Raw genomic sequence first — 12,287 nt, forward strand, 5'->3', positions numbered from 1 at the left:
ATGATGTGGTTCAGTGTTTAAGTTTAATTGTCTTTTTGGTTGTTGTTTTGCTAAACCAGTCAGAATTATTTAAATATTGCCTTATTATACCGGGGTAGCATTCCATCACAAAACAATGTCTACCAACCTTTTGTAGCAACGAACCACTGTACAAAGACGTTTCGTCTTTTAGTCCCAACTTTTTTGGGGAAATGTGCGTTGGTAAAATTCTGCAAACCACCGAAATGTTTCAAAGTATTGTTGGAAGCCGGGTCGGACTTTTCTGTGCAATTCATCCTCGAGTTTTAGTTTTAAAAAACGTGTACGGTTTTCCGGCTTAATGATTATTAAATGCATTTTAGTCGCTATTTGATCGTTCACCAAGCAAAATAAATTCAATTTAAAACCAATACCGGAAAAATTCTGTAAGCGCTTGGATTTTCGCTTGGCCTTATTCGTACCGTAAAAAACTAAGTATCGCCTATCTTGGTCACTAAAGACAAATTCACAAGCAACTTAACTTTACACACTTTTCACCAGTAAACACAATATATTGAGGTAATAATTTCTGTTTATTTATTCGACAATTAAAGTATGGTTTCGTCAGCACAATAGAAACATTCCATAGATGTCTTTCCCACTTTTTATCTGTAAATTTAAGAATAGATAATTAAATATTTGAACTTTTCAACTTTTATTATATTTCAACAAATTTCATATTGTGGCCTGTTAAAAAGTATTTCCAACTAAAAATGATATTTTGATTGTAAACTCCAATATGTTGAATTAGTAGAGGTTCGACAAAGTGCTAATGACAAAAAAAGTTCGGTTAAAAACATTTATTTGAGTTGTTATGCATTTGACCTTGACAAGATTTCTATTTCTTTTCTTCGAAATCCTGTGCTAAACTTTCGAACTGGTTCAAGTCAAGAGTTTCAACAGCGTCCTCCAGTTCAGAGATAGCTGTAAGGTAAACGTTGAGAATTCGTGTTATCAGACAAGTTGCTAAGTGATCACACCACACTTGTTGTTGCGACGTGCAGAAAACTAAGTTTACTATAATTTTATACATGCACATTATGTATATTTCACTTTTCATGTTAGACTGCGCGAAGCTGGTTAAAATAACTTAAATTTACCAGGACATGGAAATTAATTTTAGTAAAAAAATATTTTTATGAAACAAATTACGAATTGAAAAACAATTGCGTACCGTTTCTAGCTATATTATCATCATTACGTCTTCTACGTCTTCTACGCCAAGCAGCAGTTGTATCAATGCACATGAGCATCACACAAGCCACCAATGCCAACAAAACTACTTTGTTCATCTTGTACTTGTTTTTGTAACAAATTGAAAACATACTTTGCGTTATTTTTGCGAAACATGAACACTAACAGTATAGAAACGAAAAAAAAAAGCTAAACACCTTTGTTTTTTAGAACACTCAGTTTCATTAACGGATCAATCAATAGATCATTTTTACATTTTTCAACTAGAAAACAGTAAAAACCGATTGACGATAGAAACATTTTTTAAACTGACTGATTTCGTTTTAACCAAGAATTTCGTCGTCCATTGGTTTAACTGTTTTTTTAGACCAGGTCAGTGATCAAAAACGGTCCCAAGCCGACTTAGCTGGACCACGTTACGTCTTCCACACAAAAGTAACGAACCCAACGATTGGATGAGATTCTTTTAAACCTTAAACCAGGAAATATTTTGACAAACTTTTGATGCAGCTTGGAGTTTTGAGCAATGACCTAATTTCCGAATTATTTCCCGCCTTTTCAAAAAAATGATAACGTATGCACAGACCGCTAGAGACCGTATGGAGGCAATTTTTCCTTGCAAAACAACCAGGCACAACGTTCAAAGCCTCATATGTATTCAATTTTAAACTCATTTAGAAATGAACAATCATCTTATTATTTATAAATATGAAATTTTCATGTTTCAAAATGCAAAGTGAATCTTTTTTATTCTCCTAAAAACTGAAAGTGTGGTTTAATGTTTGAGTTTTTGTTTAGTCCTACGTTGTACCTGGGTTGAATTCCATCACAAAACAATGTCTACCAACCTTTTGTAGCAACGATGCATTTTACAAAGTCATTTCGTCTTTTAACTTTTTGTGCGTTTGTGAAATGCAAACCAGCGAAATTTTCCAAACATTTGTTGGAAGTCGAGTTGGACTTTTTTGTTGAATTGATCCTCGTGTTTAAGTTTCAGAGAACGGGCTTGATTCAGACCTGACTTTTAGCAGGGCTGCATATCTGTGGTTATTTTAACTTGGTTAATCTTCTTTATGATTCGGGTTTTATTTCAACGATACTTCGATAGCGATGCTTATGGTTTGTAAAGCAGCGTTTTAACAAACTATTTGTTTGCGGTACACTTTGCAGGCCAACAACACAAAAGTTGTTCTAAAAAATTAATTTGCGAGTTTATTTTGGTGAGTCAGATTGCTATTTATGACAAATAAGACAACAAATAGCTTTTAAACGTTCATATTTCGTCGTTAAATTAGGGTATATTCCGCGGCACACTTGGAAATATTTTATGCACTGGTGCAGTGGTCGGCAACCGCCGGTCCGCGAGAAGTTCGTTACTGGACCATATACTTTTTAGGCTTTGAAACATTTTCCCCGTGCATCCCGTGAATGATAAAATAATTTAGACGTTTTTATTGCTAAATATTAGTATTTTTTTAAAGACGGTCCGCGATAAAATTTTAGTTTTATAAACGGTCCCCCGTGTAAAAAACATTGCCGACCCCTTCACTAGTGTACAGCGGCACACAGTTTGAGAATCACTGCTCTATATCCACATGTGTTCGCATCCCAGCTGCTCCTTGTTAATTTAATAAAAAATGTTTCATGACATGATGAGTTGTCAGGAAGTATTTTGAAGGAAGATGCCTCCGCTCTTGATGTGAGTTATCTTTTCTAGAAGATTTATCACTGAACCAACTCCCATCCCGGATAAATCTGTCGATCAGCTTGTTGTTGTTTTTCTTGGAAGAAAAAAATAAATCAAACTTGTTTTCGGGAAACAAGAACAAAAAATTTCTCCAAGTTACTTTCAAACCGCTTCTGTGAAATCGCAACAAAGCGAAAATCCAAGAATCCAATCATTTCCGTTTTCCACGAAACAAAAGTCACATTTTTCATGTCGCTCGATTGTGATGCTACAGTGCAAGGCTTGCAGCTTAAGTTCCCAAGCTGTTTTGAGCGAGAACCTTCCACTTATTACACAAGACTTCGCTTAAGTCAGTGGTTCCTAACCGGGGAGGAATTTTAAAACCCGAGGGGAGGAATTTACTTTAACTTTCACATGTGGTTTGTAAATAGACACTTTAGCTCTGGGAATATAACCTGTGAAGTTGATAAATGACCCAATTTTGAATGATATTGTATGGTTTAACATTTACTATGTAATGTATTGGGAATGAATGAAAATGTTTTGAATTGGGAAGGGAGCAATAAGTTAATCAGTTTGACTAGTGTTTCATAGAAAACCAGTTGAAAATCACTGGTTTAACAAAATGTACGCAAATAGCCTTTCCTTTATGAAAGTCTCAACAGTTTAAATGTTCCATCGTGACTTACTTCATTCTTTATTGTTGTGTAATAATAAGACTAGTTTCGCAATAATAACTAGGGTAATATTTATTTAATATTTGACAAACATACTCATTGTTTATTGTGTATTTTTGTTTAATGTGAATATATGACACAAGTCTTAGTGAAACGAAACGCAGCAATTTGAAATTGTTAAATCTATCTTTATTTCGGAGGTTTTAAGTTTGTTTGTTGATTAACTTTCTGGAATATCGAATAAAAAAAAAAGAAATAAATACTATCGAATTCTTCTCTTATTATGCTAATGTGAAAACAGGCAAAACTTTTTATTATGCTACTTAATTTATTCAAAGTTAAATCAAATGAAAACTAAATGAAACTTTTTATGTGTAACTAAAACAACATTTAGTTTGTGTTGTTAAGCACTAAATGCTGGAAGTGCCTAAACTAAAATTTGCTGATATCAAAATAAGTCACAAATATCTTAAAATTTGAATAGTTTGTTTATTCACTATAACAAAATAACTGACGATCAGAGTTTCTGGTAAACATAAATAGCGGAATTAATTTTTTTCTCCGCGTTTTCGAAATGAACGACTTCGTACGTGTCCAACCTCTTGATGGCAGCATCGAGTTCCATCCTTGCGAGTAATTCGTCGAACTCTTGTTTGTAACTCCTAGGACTCTGTACTCGTGTTGTGAATATTAGGAGACCTCCCTTTCGTACACACTTAAATATTCCCTGCAATAGAAGAAATAGATGCAGTCTATGATAGAAGGCCAAAAATCCTTGAATGATAAAACGACCAAAAAGTCAAGAAAAAAAATACAAATAAGTTGTTGAAACGTCACAAAGCCTAATTTGGATTGATTGGTTTGTCTTTTCATTGTTACGAAACAAAAAAACGAACGTCTCCTCTGCTTTCGCGAATAAAGTTGGTGTCATACCGGAAGTGACGTAACAGGCACGTGGTTTGGAGCGAATGATCCAACACACATCATGACGTCATAGCTTTCATCATGGACCGGTAATTTTCCTTCAACCCAGTGACGTATTATATTTCTAAACGGAAAAAATAAAAAAGTTAAAGTTAAAATTACAATGAGGTGCAGTATTTGGGGTTTTAACCTGAAATTCAGATCTTTTTTACTTGCAAGGTATAACATTTCTATGTTGGCATCCAAAATGTCAATTACACCTTCGTATTTCGCGTCGGTGCGCAGATACTGTCCCACAAATCCGGTACCTTGAAAGAATAAAGCATGAAACTTAATAGAAAACACTTTGTATCACAAAATTCCGTCTCTACCAGCTCCAACATCTAAAACTTTTTCGACCTTCACGTGTTTCGTGTATTTCACGAAGCTCTCTACCGCTCTCTTGGGGACAAAATATCCAACATTCCCAAGATCCTCATCGTAATTTTTCGTCCAATCGTCGTAAGATTTTTGTGTTGTTTCTCTATTTTCAGCATGTACAACTCCACTGACCACGTTTATGATGTCACTCTGAGTTCCGCTCATATTACAAACCTGACCTTTCGCTTTTCAAAACAATGCAATCAGATAAATCGTGATTGTCGGTAATGGATACATCGGATACAACAAACTGTTAGTGAATAACCGTTTCTATTTTCATTGAAAAGCCATTTTACTGCTTGCAAGGTCACGCGATTAATTACAAACTTTCTTTGTTCACAACAATGACTAGTTCTAACTTTCAAAATTGGGTAAATTGTTCTCTACTGTTCTGCATAAAGCGATTGTAAACGTATTATCTTCACAATGAACTCTTTCTATTTCAACAAACACGTCTTCAAACAATTGTTATAAAGCACTCTGATGTACCAACGACATTGCTGCCATATGTGTCTTATACTGTGCATCCCATACTTCCCACAGTGGCATGATGCGATCTCTTGGGATACATTTTGGCAGTGTTTCATACCGGAACGGAACGAAACCAAATAACGTTATTCGTTCTGAGCAAATTATTTATTTCGGTATTTCGTTCTGGACCGATATTTTCATTTCGTTCCGGTCTGACCGAAATAAATTTATAACGGCATTTTTCGGTATTTCGGTCTTAACAAACGAACATTTCTTTGTGGTCTTTGCAACTTATAAGCGAAAAAAGGAAGAAAGTTGCAACACACAATAATTACTGTCGATAGTTGTTACGTCACATAACATTTGTCAATGATGGTCAAACTGATGTAAATTGTAGGAGCTTCAATTTTTATTATAGCCTAACGGCGCAAAATGTTTGAGCAATTGTATCATGTCAAATGTCCAGAACGAAATACCGGAATAAAATTTAACGGTATTTCGTTCCGTTCCGGTATTTTGAATATTTTTTATTTCGGTATTTCGTTCCGGTATTTGAGCCAAAAAATATTTATTTCGTTCCGGTATAACGTTCCGTTCCGTTCCGGTATGAAACACTGCATTTTGGAAGCATTCTATCAACGATTGACTGAAATCGTCAAATTTAAAACCAATCGGGAGCATTTCAAATCACATACAACTGTATCTATCTGCAAAACCAGCAATATATGATCACATTCCCTATACAACCCTTGTCACCAAATGAATCTTCACAATACTAAATAAATTTAAAAGCACAAAGCTAATAAACGGTGAGGCATGTACTTTTAAGCCTGTTACTACCAACAAACTGGAGTGCCGTTGGATGTCTACACTAGCTAATACGACTTATCTCTCGTCACGAACTGAAGTCCAAATACATTAAAGTTTAACTTGACTGTTGACTGACTGGTAAAGGCCACATTGCCTTATCTGCAGATACGCTGACATGACAAGTAGTGTTTGCCGAACTTGAAACCAAACAAAGAGTGGCTGCAGTTCCAAATGCTTGGCTTATAAAGTTTTGCTTCAATATATTCCATTTGTCAGTTACAACACAAATTCCAGTTACTACGAACGTCGCTGCAATATTCATGGTTCAAGCGCTATCTCAAAGACTAGTTAAACAACCTCAATGTTTCGCACTGTAATCGTTACTCGGTCGTGCATCGATGCTTTCTTTCACGGTCAACGTGCGCCGGTTAAGGTTATACTTGTTGGCAGAGCTGCCAACGTAAGAACTCACAGTAGCCAGGTTTGCCAATTTCCGGTAGATGGCGTAAAGAGCGCAGGTATTAAAAAATTTCAGTGAAACTGGGGTAGGGTTGGGAACTAATTTTAACATGAAGAACTGGGATTTTGAGTTGATTTTATTGTTATGATGAAACCTCTAATAGCTCTGACCGTGACCATTTTTTACACAAATTGCATTTAAAATATTTTTGTGCGCCACCTACTGGAAATTAGCAAACCTGGCTACTGTGAGTTCTTACGTTAGTAGTCCACCATATTTGTTACGTAACTGTAAGCATTAGCAAGTCATGGATTTATTTTGACATAAAAGAAAGTTTCTAATAAATGAAACCACTGCAAAAAAGTATTAAATCATTAAATATTTTCGATATGGAATATGCTGCTATTAAAATAAATCATAAATACTTGCAGATTCGTATAGTTAGCAAAATTTGACAGTTAGAGTTTCTGGTAAACGTAAATAGCGGAATTAATTTTGTTCTCCACGTTTTCGAAGTGAACGACTTCCTTCATTTCTAAGCGCTTGATGGCGCTATCGCGTTCCATGCTTGCGAGTAATTCGTCGAACTCTTGTTTGTAACTCTCTGTGGTCTCAACTCGTGTTGTGAATATTAGGAGACCTCCCTTTCGTACACACTTGAATATTCCCTGACATATAACATACACACAAGAGTTTGATTTAAATCAGTGTTGTCCAAAACTTTTGCCCCTACCAATCAGGCAAAAAATCCATCCAATCAGCAAAAACAAATGCCCCTTATGTGATGTAGAACATTTTACCACATAAAGACTATTTGGTTTGCGTTCATATTTTTCAGAGCGGTGGTTTACAGACTGTTTATTTGTTTTTTTTAAAAACATTTCAGATAAATTTTACCGTTGGTTGCAACAATTTTGGAAAATGTCATACCGGAAGTGACGTCACAGGCACGTGGTTAGGAATGAAGGATCCGACACACATCATGACGTCATAGCTTTCATCACGAACCGGTAATTCCCCTTCGATCCAGTGACGTATAATGTTTCTAAATATAAATAAAATTACAAGTAAAAACTACTGGTTGACATTGAATATTTTTGTTGTGTTTGTTTTCAACCTGAAATTCAGATCTTTTTTGCTTGCAAGGTGTAACATTTCCATGTTGGCATCCAAAATGTCAATTACACCTTCGTATTTCGCGTCTTTGCGCAGATATTGCCCCACAAATCCGGTACCTTGGAAAAAGAACAAGGCATAAGTTCAACAAAAAACACAATGTTTCACATGTTCCGTCTCTATACCAGCTCCAACATCTAAAACTTTTTCGATATTGACTTGTTTTGTGTATTTTGTGAAGCTCTCTACCGCTCTCTTGGGGAGGAAATATCCAATATTCGTTAGGTTCACATCGTAATTTTTCGTCCAATTGTCGTAACATTTCTGTGATTTTTCTCCACTTTCAGCATGTACAACTCCATCAATGACTTTTATAATGTCACTCCGGGTTCCACTCATATTGCAAAGCCGACTATTCGCATCTGAAACAGCAAGTGGAGTCAGTTAACATATCTTTGGCGGTCACAACGTATACAACATACTACCAGCGAATAAAATAAAACACTCTAGTACTGTTTGCATGTAAATGAAATCAAATACATGCTTCTGTCCATAACAATGACTAGTTCTAATTCCCTAAAATAGACAAATTGTTCTCCATTGTGATGCACAAAGCGATTGTGAACATAATTACTTCACAATCAACTTCAGTACCAAGGACGGGTGCAAACATTGCTATGAAAACCCTGTTATAACAACGCCTGTGCTACAGTATGCCTTATACTTTGTAAACCATAATTTGGTAACCGCTAGTCAAAAATACGAGACGTGGTCGCTTGTAATGAATATTAAAAACATATACATTACCTAAATTTAGAAACAAAAAGTGCCAAGTAGCAGTTATTCAAATTACATACAGCTGCGTTGGCTTGCAAAATCACAAAACATGGCCCCCTTTCCTGAACAACCCTAGCCACGACACTACTAAAACACTATCTAAACTGGAACTACATACATCGCCGTTTCGACTCAAGCTATTTACTGACCGCGTACGCTGCTTGATGTAGGTAAGTCGAGCTGATTAAGAAATGTTTGCCGACCTAGAAACCAAACAATAGAGTGTTTGCAGTTTTAAACGCTCAAGTTTCACCCACTATAAGAAAATTACCTTTAAAAATTTGTCCGTTACTGTACAAATTCCATTTGCTACGAACGTCGCTGCAACATTTATGCTTCAAGCGCTATCTCGACGAACATTTGTAGACCACGTCATAACAGTGATGCAACGGTTCGCAATGCAGTCTTTACGTCGGTCATGCATTGACGCTTTCCGTCACGGTCCACTTACGCCGGTTAAGGACTCTTATTTCGAGCTGTTCAGATGGACAATGACGTATTTATTTTATTTTAATCAGACTAAAAAGGTAAGTGCGTGATGTTCAAGTGAAGTTACAAAAAATTGATTTTCTGGAAATTGTTTTACATCTTTCAACACAAATATATATATATGTACTTTATTGTCTCTTTTTGTTAATTTAAAATAAGTTACGAAGAAAATATTCATTACATTCAGAAAATACAATTTCGAAATGACACCTAATGGGCTGAAATTTTAGAATGTCTGTGACAAAACTTGTTTATGTTTCAAAGTTTGGATTAAACTTGCGTTAATGTTGGTAAAGTTGACAAAAAGGTAAAGTTGGTCCCAGCACGACCGCTTAAAACTCCAAGGGTTATTGATTCAAATCTCATCGTTGCCTATAATGTTACACTCTAAACCAGCAGTTACTTGATACGTTTAACACAGACATCTTACATGCCCCAGCAATCGGAATCCATTCGTTTGGACTCATTTTTCACAAGAAACTTGAGAAGGAAATGAAGTTGACAGTTCGTTTCCGACAGATGTTTGCAAAACGATTCGAAGACGAAGATGTAGTGCTAATTCTATGACAATAATTGTGTTGGGTAGCTGTCATTACCCTGATGAAGACGCCCAGAATGAAACGTCGAAACGTCGTATAAAAAAAGAGAAGTTTATCAAATATGCCTTGTTAGTGTTGTTACAATATACTATATTCAACAACATGTGTGTTTTAATTTAGTGGTGTTTATAAATCCGCAAGATGAACAAAGTAGTGTTGTTGGCATTAGTGGCTTGTGTGATTCTCATGTGCAGTGATACAACTCTTGCGCAACGTGGAGAAGCAGACGTACAAGAAAGTTGTAAGTAACTCGTTGTTTTTACTTTTTTTCCTCAGTCGCTTCTGATACCGCAAAAATGAACATAAGTTCATACTGGGTTCAGCCCTAAACATCTTCACCAAACCAATCACAGCAAAATAATAAACGTAAATGCTGATGCAATAACCTTTCTACATTCTAGTTAGACTTCATACATTACACAATGTACTTCCTTTACCGGCAAGTTTGTATTAAAAATAAAGTTTCAAAGTTCTTCTTCTTCTTCTTCTTCTTCTTCTTCTTCTTTTTCAGTTATCTCACAATTGGAGGATGTTTTGGCAAAATACGAGGCTGACATGTTGCGTAGCGATATGGAAGATGCAAAGTGGTGACTTAAGTACACAACGCACGGTTCTAAATATTCTGAGCAAAAAGATACAAACCAGTATTTGGGAATTTTGGGAAATACTCCAAAGTATTGGGTTGGATCTTTTTGCTAAAAAAGGCGACTTTTAAATAAATCCAAACATTACAAGTAGTTTTACCAACAAACATTTGTATTTTTTACCTGGCCATTAATATATCAGAATATTTTCTTGTTTTAAACAGTTTTGTATTTTTAGATGCAACCTGTATGAAGACTTGAAGGAAAGTTTTTATTAAAGCTGCGTTTGTATCGCTCAAATAAACAGAAACTTGAGAGCGATTTGTTTGTGTTTTGCTACTCTGTAGGTGCAGGGACTAATGTGGCCATTTGGTGGCGCTGCTGGCCTTCACTTTACCATAACGACTCCTAATAAGGTCAAAAACTCAAATTAGGTTTCGCGCAATAATTGTTGGCACATTCTAGTCCCGCTTAATACCGCTTGTATTGCATGAAAAAAAATAACTCGAAATAACTATGATGAACACACATTTATGCCAAGATCAGCCCTGAAGTGTTCATGCAGACCAGCGAACACGACACACTCATATTTAAATCACAGTACGCCAGGCTTATTGCTGAAAACAGTGGTTCTCAAACTTTATGAGCAAGCGGTGCATTAACTAATTTTGTGCGGCACACTTTGCTGACCAACATAAAAAAGAAGTGGCTCAAGGAAACTTCTTTTAAACTGTTGTGGTAGTCAGAGTGCTTTTTGTGGCAAATAAGAAAGGAATTAGTTTTTAAACGCTTCGATTTCGTCAATTTTGCACCAAAGGGATTATTTCACGGCATCCCTGCAAATCTCTCACGGTGTACGCACAGATTAAGAATCACTGCAGTCTAAAACCTTACGCATTTACATTTCAGCTGCCACTTGTTGATTTGGCAGGAAAATATTTTGAAGGAAGAAGCCTTCGCTCTTGATGTGAGTTATCTTTTCTAGAAGATTTATCACTGAACCAACTCCCATCCCGGATAAATCTGTCGATCAGCTTGTTGTTGTTTTTCTTGGAAGAAAAAAATAAATCACACTTGTTTTCGGGAAACAAGAACAAAGAGTTGCTCCAAGTTACTTTCAAACCGCTTCTGCGAAATCGCAACGAAGCGAAAATCCAAGAATCCAATCATTTCCGTTTTCCACGAAAGACATTTTTCATGTCGCTTGAACGTGTTGCTACAGTGCAAGGGTTGCAGCTTAAGTTCCCAAGCTGTTTTGAGCGAGAACCTTCCACTTATTACACAAGACTTCGCTTAAGTCAATGGTTCCTAACCGGAGAGGAATTTTAGAACTTGAGGGGAGGAATTTAGTTTAATATTTACATGTTGTTTGTAAATTGACACTTTAGCTTTGGTAATATAACCTCTGAACTTAATAAAACACCCAATACAAAATGGTATTGTATGGTTTAAAATTTATTATGCAATCTATTGCGGGAGAATGAAATTTGTTTCGAATTTTAAAGGGAGCAATAAGTTAATCAGTTTGACTAGTGTTTCATGGAAAACCGGTTAAATATCCCTGGTTTAACACAATGTGCTCAAATCGCTTTCCTTTTATAAAAGTAATTGTCAATTTTTACCAGTTTAAATGTTCCATAGTGATTTGCTTTATTTATTGTTGTGTAATATTAAGAATAGTTTTGCAAAAATAACTAGGGTAATATTTATTTATTATTTGATAAACATGCTCGTTGTTTATAGTGTATTTTTGTTTATTGTGAATATATGACACAAGTCTAAGTGAAACCAAACGCAGCAGTTTGAAATTGTTAAATCTATCTTTATTTCGGAGGTTTTAAATTTGTTTGTTGATTAACTTTCTGGAATATCGAATAAAAAAAAGAAATAAATACTATCGAATTCTTCTCTTATTATGCTTATGTGAAAACAGGCGAAACTTTTTATTATGCTACTTAATTTATTCAAAGTTAAATCAAATGAAAACGAAATGAAACTTTT

General features: G+C 35.4%; 2 protein-coding genes and 2 long non-coding RNA genes across 7 annotated transcripts; 1 reads left to right on the forward strand and 3 right to left on the reverse strand.

Annotated features, from left to right (window-relative positions):
- Nucleotides 1–532: 532 nt before the first annotated feature.
- LOC145229907 (uncharacterized) lies at nucleotides 533–1,633 on the reverse strand. Its single transcript, XR_013860509.1, has 3 exons — nucleotides 1,193–1,633; nucleotides 844–942; nucleotides 533–627 (listed from the first exon to the last, which is right to left on the reverse strand). It is a non-coding gene; the product is annotated as an uncharacterized LOC145229907 (long non-coding RNA).
- A 2,412-nt stretch (nucleotides 1,634–4,045) lies between these two features.
- LOC145229303 (methyltransferase-like protein 27) lies at nucleotides 4,046–6,892 on the reverse strand. Of its 2 annotated transcripts, XM_080094617.1 has the most exons (4): nucleotides 4,872–6,892; nucleotides 4,691–4,808; nucleotides 4,510–4,624; nucleotides 4,046–4,303 (listed from the first exon to the last, which is right to left on the reverse strand). In XM_080094617.1, exons 1-4 carry the CDS (start codon nucleotides 5,083–5,085, stop codon nucleotides 4,094–4,096), a joined length of 657 nt encoding a protein of 218 aa, XP_079950743.1. In that variant the 5' UTR covers nucleotides 5,086–6,892; the 3' UTR covers nucleotides 4,046–4,093. The 2 variants fall into 2 exon arrangements, with proteins under 2 accessions (XP_079950743.1, XP_079950741.1); XM_080094615.1 differs by having other exon boundaries at nucleotides 4,510–4,808.
- Nucleotides 6,893–6,958: 66 nt separating this feature from the next.
- Nucleotides 6,959–9,011, reverse strand: LOC145229304 (demethylmenaquinone methyltransferase-like). 3 transcript variants are annotated; one of them, XM_080094618.1, is made up of 6 exons: nucleotides 8,886–9,011; nucleotides 8,764–8,817; nucleotides 7,963–8,199; nucleotides 7,779–7,896; nucleotides 7,592–7,706; nucleotides 6,959–7,329 (listed from the first exon to the last, which is right to left on the reverse strand). In XM_080094618.1, exons 3-6 carry the CDS (start codon nucleotides 8,174–8,176, stop codon nucleotides 7,120–7,122), a joined length of 657 nt encoding a protein of 218 aa, XP_079950744.1. In that variant the 5' UTR covers nucleotides 8,177–8,199; nucleotides 8,764–8,817; nucleotides 8,886–9,011; the 3' UTR covers nucleotides 6,959–7,119. The 3 variants fall into 3 exon arrangements, with proteins under 3 accessions (XP_079950744.1, XP_079950745.1, XP_079950746.1); XM_080094619.1 differs by lacking the exon at nucleotides 8,764–8,817; XM_080094620.1 differs by lacking the exons at nucleotides 8,764–8,817; nucleotides 8,886–9,011 and adding an exon at nucleotides 8,585–8,686.
- Nucleotides 9,012–9,628: 617 nt separating this feature from the next.
- On the forward strand, nucleotides 9,629–10,479 carry LOC145229307 (uncharacterized). The gene is made up of 2 exons (XR_013860413.1): nucleotides 9,629–9,943; nucleotides 10,214–10,479. It is a non-coding gene; the product is annotated as an uncharacterized LOC145229307 (long non-coding RNA).
- Nucleotides 10,480–12,287: the final 1,808 nt, after the last annotated feature.

Source organism: Phallusia mammillata, chromosome 5 (assembly GCF_965637545.1).
Source record: "Phallusia mammillata chromosome 5, kaPhaMamm4.hap1.1, whole genome shotgun sequence".
NCBI lineage: Eukaryota > Metazoa > Chordata > Ascidiacea > Phlebobranchia > Ascidiidae > Phallusia > Phallusia mammillata.